We start from the raw sequence: 7,046 nt of genomic DNA on the forward strand, positions 1-7,046 counted from the left end.
GATTTGTCAACGATTCAAATAGAACATGATTATCAATTTAGTTTTAATGCTCTTTTATGCTTCTGTCACCGACAGAAAGTGTATAGTTCTCAGAGTTTCTTGTAAGTGTTAGTCCCTCCTCTCTACCAACAGGCTCCAGGCAGTGATCTCACATCGCCTTGTGGGTGTGATTTTCATACACATATAAGCTCATAAGTGGATAAGAGGATTTATTGTCTAGTTGTTGTTGTTCTCTGCAAGTGATTAAGTATGAGAACGTACTGTCGCCATGTTTTATTTGTCTCTCTGTTTTGTCTGCTACTTAAGACCCACCCAGACAGTTACTCACTATGTGATATTTCACCAGTTCACAAAATGTCTTTCATTATAATTCCACCTTAAGACACTATAAACTCTGCTGGTTGTACTTTTATGATCCCACTCATACAATTTTTGAAAATGTTTGTGGGTACTTTTCCATTTCTCTGTCTGTTTTTTTAAATGCTAACATACAGCAACGTACAATCACACATTACATCTCAAGTAACCTTGTGCAAAGTCATAACATAGGAGCTAATCACTTGGAAATGACTAATGCTTTATGCAAACTATAAAACGCTATTAAAGTATTTATTTAGCAATCATCAATAACATTTGTCATGTTTCTATGCATTTATCTTTTAAATGATGTAAGTTATAATTGGTGTGCTAATATAGATTAGTTTCAAAAAAGTGTGCACTTCATTACCACTCAACAGTAAGTGAAGTGAGTCAAAGTGACTGATTTACTAACTCTAACAAGTCTCAAGTTTTTGCAAGTTAATGCCCAGTTGCATGAATTCCTCATTCTTCATTAGCAGTCATGTAAGCAAGGTGTGATTTGTAATAGTTGGGCTAGACAGATAAAACATTGGCATGGTCTCTTAATTGAAATTTTAAAATCTTGATTTCACAACAGAACAATTGAACTGACCTATTAGAGACTGAAAAAACAGTTTCTGTATGTTTGGTGTTTTTGTATGTTAAAAGTTCCTCATTTCCCGTTCACAGCGTCTGTGTTGTACTACTACTTGTACAAGAGGACCTCAGAGTATCTGGGTGACCCTCGCCTTTATGAGGATTCACCGTGGCTGCGAGAAGTCTTTGCTCAGGTCAGACATTGATCAGTTTGTGCCACAAACCAGTGTAAAAATGGCACAATAAAAATGGTCATATGGAAAGCAAATATGTTCCAATACAATGGGAAATCACTGACCACTTCAAAACAGTGTATTTTAAAGGTATAGGAAATGTATATGAAATGCATATCCAGCCTCAATACGGATGACATTTTGGGGCACGAATTTTCAAATTTAATATAAGAAATACCTTCAGACCTAAAATGCATCTCTTCCAACACATGCATTACAAATCTGTTTGGCAGGAATTGTAGCCAAAAAAAATATATATTCGACATAACATTTCCTTCCAACGCAGGAAGGATTGTGCCAAAATCTGGTACGGCGTTTTAGAATAACACGGACAGAACTTCTTATCGGGCTGGTTTTGTTGTTCAAATGGAAAAATAACATGAAAAGGGAGATAATGATTTTTTAAAACATTAATATCTTAATATTTAATATCACCACATGCCCTTTTTCATTTCTTTTGTTAATGCTGTACATTTTTTAAAAGACTATATTGCAGTTGTTTTATATACATTTGAGACTATTTGTGTTGCTTTGAGTTTGTTTGTAATGTTGATATTGAACAGGGTTTAACTTTTATGTTATGGCTTGGTCGATTACTGATAGCCACTGCCTGTAAAATTGGATCCATCATGTGCAGCTGAGCTGGGTGTGTTTCATTTTTACAAAAGGTGTTAATACATGTATGCTTACAATACAATAAAACATCTTTAAAAATGTTGGTCATTTAGATACTGCATGTGTATTTGTATGAAATGTACTTGGTCATATGATTTAAACCCCTGCTTCAGAGCTTGTTCCAAAGCAAGACTCCAGATGACTGATGCAGTGCTGATCCTTCAGCTCACTGAACTCTTTGATGAGTGACTCCTTCTGCAGGTTGAACTGTATACCAAGAAAAAAGAAAAGGTTTTCGTTAGATGTGAGTTTCTTTATGTAAAATAAAAACAGAGATATAACTTTTAAATAGGTCTTGGATGACAGGGACCTAAGTAGTCAAATAAAAACATTTGGCAAAATGAATGATAAATACAGAGGCCTAGATGTGTTTGTGTGACAACAAAAGAAACTAGGAGATCTGTTTGAAACTATCTATTATATAGCACAATATCAGAAATCATAAATATGCTTCAAAAGGCATTACAATCTTTATAGTATACAACACCCTCCTCAGTAAAAAAATATCTACAGGAAAAAGTCCTGTATTTTACTGACTTTTGGAGAAATCAAAAAGCCTTGGTTTGCTGTGTTTTATGTTGAACATAGAAACAAATGAACTTGTAGATTTATTTGTTTTTAATGTAAAGTTTGCAGCATTATCAATAATTAACAATAAATCCATAACTGGTCCCAGTCCTACTTTAAAATCACTATGACTGAACACCAGTCTAACTCACCTTTGTTGCATATTTATAAAACTGCTCTGCTTCCTCCTGTCTGCCAGACTGAAAACAAAAGGTTGGTGACATGGTTAGTTCAGGTATCTTCAGACTGCGTCGAAAAATATCCAGTTGCAGACAGTGAAAAAGGGAATGTGTGATTAACGGTGTCCCAAAGCAGGGGCTGCATTCCTTAAGGGACGTAGACCACAAAGGTGTATTCTTCACTGGACCTGCATTTCCTCTCTAAAACTGAGTGGTCAAATCTCACTGAAGAATATGACAGGGTCATGTGAGTTGTGGGACCAAAGGACTGTGTGATACTAAAGAGCAAATGATACATCAGCTGTTTGGGTGAAGAAAGGCTACATTTCTTGGGATCCTTATCGGGGAAAGTTTCGGCCCATTGTGTCATGTCCTGTATTAATAAAATATAGACTAAAAGGGAGGCAGAGAGGCTTGTGTGTTTTCAGAGCATCATCATCACCCACCCTGAGGCAGATCAGAGACAGGTAAGCCCACACCTCTGCATTCTGGTTGTTTAAATGGTTGGCCTCAGTCAAAGCTTCCTCGGCTACACACAGCTCCTCCAGCTACACAGACACACAAACATGACCAAGGCTCACTTCCTTCCAAAGTACATGATCAAATATGGCTCCCAACAACTCCACAGCTGTCTTGTTTACATTTACACTTGTTTACTTTTACATATACACTTTTTGGCTAACTATGCAGTACATCCAAGAGTAACATAGGCTTTTTTCACAGTAGAATTAGGGTACTACTTAAAACTTGCAACCCCACTGTGTGAAGAGGATTTTTTAGATGCTGAGTGAAATCACTAAGCCTAGGTTTTCGTGAAGAAATAATCCCAATACTAACAGCCTCAAACATCATAATTTCACAAGATACCACATGTAAATAAGACTGCTGCTTTTGGAGTCTTTCAAAACCAGAATTAAACTGGATTTGCAAATGTTTCCATCATTATTCTGGAGGTGGAGTTTTACCCGGTAACAAGCGGCGCCCAGGCCCAGCCAGGTCAGGCAGGACGGAGACTGCTCACAAGCCTGCACATAGACAACTTTGGCTTGCTCAAACTGAAAGTTTAAAACACAAAAATTACTGATTTAGTTTCACTGTAGTTAGTGACTTTGTACAAGGTGTTTTACAATCATTTGTTTTAACTTAAATTAAATGAAACTAACTGTGATTTCTGCCTACTTTCTACAGCATAATGGTCTTTTTAGGACACACTCACACAGTTACATTTACAGTACACATTCACATAGAGCAATAGCCAATTCGTCATAATCGTGCTGTAAAATTAAAAAACAATTGTTCTTCGTGACTTTTTGGCCAAGAGTGCCAATTTAGAAATACGTATCATGACTAAAATGGGCAGGTTCATTTTAGTATTTCAGAGTCTCTACTTTTTCCTGTGGCTACTAGGTTTGAACAATGATTGAAATAATAGTCTTTCCTGGAAATGCACCAGGTAATCTCCTCCACTGACTCATCAGCAGACAAAGTACACATGAGTAAACGGTCTGACTGATCAGACAGCAGTGAAGCTTGTTTAAATTTCTGACCTTCCCCTGCTGGAGGTAGACGGATCCCAGGCGGAGGAGGACAAGGTGAGAGTCTGATGGCTGCTGCAGGGAGTTCAGGCTCCGCTCATAGCTCTCCTGGGCTTCATTGAATGCCCCCCACAAGTAGTGACAGTGACCATTCAGAGCCCACACATCTGCATCCTGCTCACAGGGTGGACAACACTTCTCAAGTCAGGGTTCAGTAGAGATGCTGGTTTAATCAGGCTTATTGGTGCTCACCTTGCCACTGCTGTGTGGTTACATCATATTAATATTTGTTGAGAATATTTCTTAGGTGTCTTAATTGATGTAACAGGGAAAGGTAAGACAGGTCTAGCTTAGAGTAATATAGCTGACCCCATAACTGTTTGACATTATAGCTTTAGGTATTTCTCACACGTATTTGTCCTCGTCAAGAAGACAACAATAGACTGATTAGCTAGAGACAGTAGCTCAGACATCAGGCTAGCAGATATCAGTGTTCTCTGGGAATCTTACAAGGTTGAGCCATCAAGAATGTTTAGAAGAACCAACTGGCTCCACAGATTAGAGTACAACTCTTGGATAGTGAGAGATTCCAATATGATGAAGCATTGGAATCTAAACATCAGATAGATTAGGTGTTCTAGGTGAAGGTGACCTAATAGAGAAACCTACAGGCACTAGGGGGAAGACAGAAACATAAAAGGGACCACAAGATGTCATCCTTCAGATTTGGTGTTGGCATTTGACGTGTTCACATGTTGTATGCTAGCACTGTATGTCCTCGGCCGGGCTCAATAAACCATGCTATGTTAAGTCTTCATCAGTCTCCGAAACTTCTTCACACCTGACAGCGGGCTTACAATAATTCTCAACAATATTAACAGACAAAAAAAGATTGTAAATTTAAAAAACTGGTTCCCTACATCCACTGAAGATAATTATTCAAAAAGAGTTGTTCATTCATGAACATACTACTACCAATAAAGACAACATTTCTGACTTCACCAACAGGCTTTTCAGAAGGACACAGTGACACGGGTAAACTCGCGTTTGCTGTCATTGTTGATGGTTTCAACAAATCTTATTCAGCCTGTCTTCTGACTGGGGTTTAACATTGCTCTGACACACAAGTTTCTCTAAAAATTATATAATGCCTACTGAACTCAGTGGAACTTTGTAAAACTTCTGAAATATTGTATTTATAATTATAATAATTCATTTGCTTTTGAATTGTGGATTAATTTGAAAGACTTTACCAACTACATGCTTTGCTCCTGATTTTACCAACAAAGTGTTCTAAATATGTAAGAACTCTCATTCATGGCTTTGGTTGGGATCAAATCAGCAGGAACTGAGGCTCTTGGTTGCTATAGTATTTAGTGCTTTTCCACAAACTAAACTGTGGGACAAAAAATATTTGTCATTTGCCAGTGAAGGTGTAACATTTATGTGCAATGACAATAATTTTATCCTATAATATTATTGAAAACCTTCCTGTTTTTTTTCTTTGAAGAACACGAGGACACTTTACAATGGAAGTTTACAGCTGCAAAAAAAATGCTTCCTGGACCAGCTTCACCACATTGCCTTGTGAAACATCTTCCCTTACATCTTACATCTCAGTTGCCACCTCTCCAGCTGATGGGACATCCTTGTAAAAGAGATTAAAAATCTCAATGGTTTTTTTTTTTCTTTCCTTGTAAAATGAAGGTTAAATAAAAATAAAATGATGATGCCAATGCTGATTAACTTAATAATTTCAGTAGATACCATATTCAAAGTCATGTTATCTGGTGAGTCAATTATATTTTTGCTGATCACAAACATCGTTTAGGTGAAAGAAACCAAACCAAAACTAAATGTTAATCTTTTCTGCATTTTAAATGTGATGGATTAGACAGCTCCAACAGAGCAGTACAGAAGCAGCGAACCAACATGTCACATTTTCCACCCAGTCCTTACTCAGTGTTGCTGTCAGTAGTCAGAGTGAGTACCTGGTTGCTGTGAAGTAGTGCCTCCTTGAGGTTGGCGGCGGCACTGCAGTAGTCAGTTCTGAGCAGCTGCAACTCAGCCAGATGAAGAAGATATGAGACACAGCGACCACTGCCTGACCACAGCAGCTCCTGGGACAGAGCATGCTCTGCCATCTGACAACAGGAAAACAGTGTTGTTGTTGTTATGGTTGTTTTTTGTTGAAACTTAACTGCTGACAATTTCAGTTTCTAGATTTAGACATTCATCGTAGCCATTGTTTGACAAACTGCTACCAAAAAGCAAACAAAAAACATATTTTTGTTATTTTTTTTTAAAAATTGACTTTCCACAACCAAATGACATTTTCCATATGATGGAACATCAATAATAATAAATCATTTTTGTCCCATAACACACAAAATGACCAAGTCCAACTGGCAAACCTCCAGCCAATATGTGTGCTTTTACCTGCAGGGCAGTGTTCTGCAGCAGAAACTGAACCGTCTCTGTGTAAATAGTGGAGGAGAGTTTAACTGGAGCTGATATGGATCCGACACTCTGTGCTGGAGGCTCTCCTTGTGCCTCTGAGTCCTGGTCTCCACACTCTGGGTCTAGAATAAAATTACCATAAAATTGTCAAGTAACATTGGCTGCTCCAGGAACCCACAGTCACTGCCACAGGCCTTCAGGCTGAAGTGCACTGAAAGCGTCAATGAGCGTATGACAGACAGAGGAGATAAGACAAGTCTTATATTTAGGTGATTTGTGCTAACAGAGAGCATCTAAACTGTATTTAGATGGATAGATGGACATTACAGGTGTTTCGTCCTAATAGATTAAAGTAAAGGCAGGATGAATAGACATTAAACAAAAACTATAAACCATTTCTAATTAAGAATTCTCCTTCTCACATTGGAAATGCACCATTTCAACATTTGAGATTGTATATA

General features: G+C 37.8%; 2 protein-coding genes across 3 annotated transcripts in view; one reads left to right on the forward strand and one right to left on the reverse strand.

Annotated features, from left to right (window-relative positions):
* The window catches only part of LOC123958670 (transmembrane protein 138-like), a 10,513-nt gene extending 8,964 nt beyond the window's left edge, over positions 1-1,549 (forward strand). Inside the window, exon 6 of the mRNA XM_046032187.1 lies at positions 1,030-1,549. Coding sequence (XP_045888143.1) covers positions 1,030-1,142 — 113 coding nt within the window. The 3' untranslated portion in view covers positions 1,143-1,549. The remainder of the gene's footprint in view (positions 1-1,029) is intronic.
* An 18-nt stretch (positions 1,550-1,567) lies between these two features.
* Positions 1,568-7,046, reverse strand: part of cfap70 (cilia and flagella associated protein 70) — a 20,793-nt gene continuing 15,314 nt past the window's right edge. Inside the window, exons 23-27 of one of the 2 annotated variants that reach the window (XM_046032185.1) lie at positions 4,138-4,320; positions 3,556-3,645; positions 3,070-3,138; positions 2,564-2,611; positions 1,568-2,051 (exon numbers count right to left, since the gene is read on the reverse strand). In XM_046032185.1, coding sequence (XP_045888141.1) covers positions 1,941-2,051; positions 2,564-2,611; positions 3,070-3,138; positions 3,556-3,645; positions 4,138-4,320 — 501 coding nt within the window. In that variant the 3' untranslated portion in view covers positions 1,568-1,940. Of the gene's footprint in view, positions 2,052-2,563; positions 2,612-3,036; positions 3,139-3,555; positions 3,646-4,137; positions 4,321-7,046 lie in introns of both variants that reach the window. The other variant, XM_046032184.1, reaches the window with a different exon arrangement.

The sequence above is a fragment of the Micropterus dolomieu genome, linkage group LG20 (genome assembly GCF_021292245.1).
Source record: "Micropterus dolomieu isolate WLL.071019.BEF.003 ecotype Adirondacks linkage group LG20, ASM2129224v1, whole genome shotgun sequence".
Lineage (NCBI taxonomy): Eukaryota > Metazoa > Chordata > Actinopteri > Centrarchiformes > Centrarchidae > Micropterus > Micropterus dolomieu.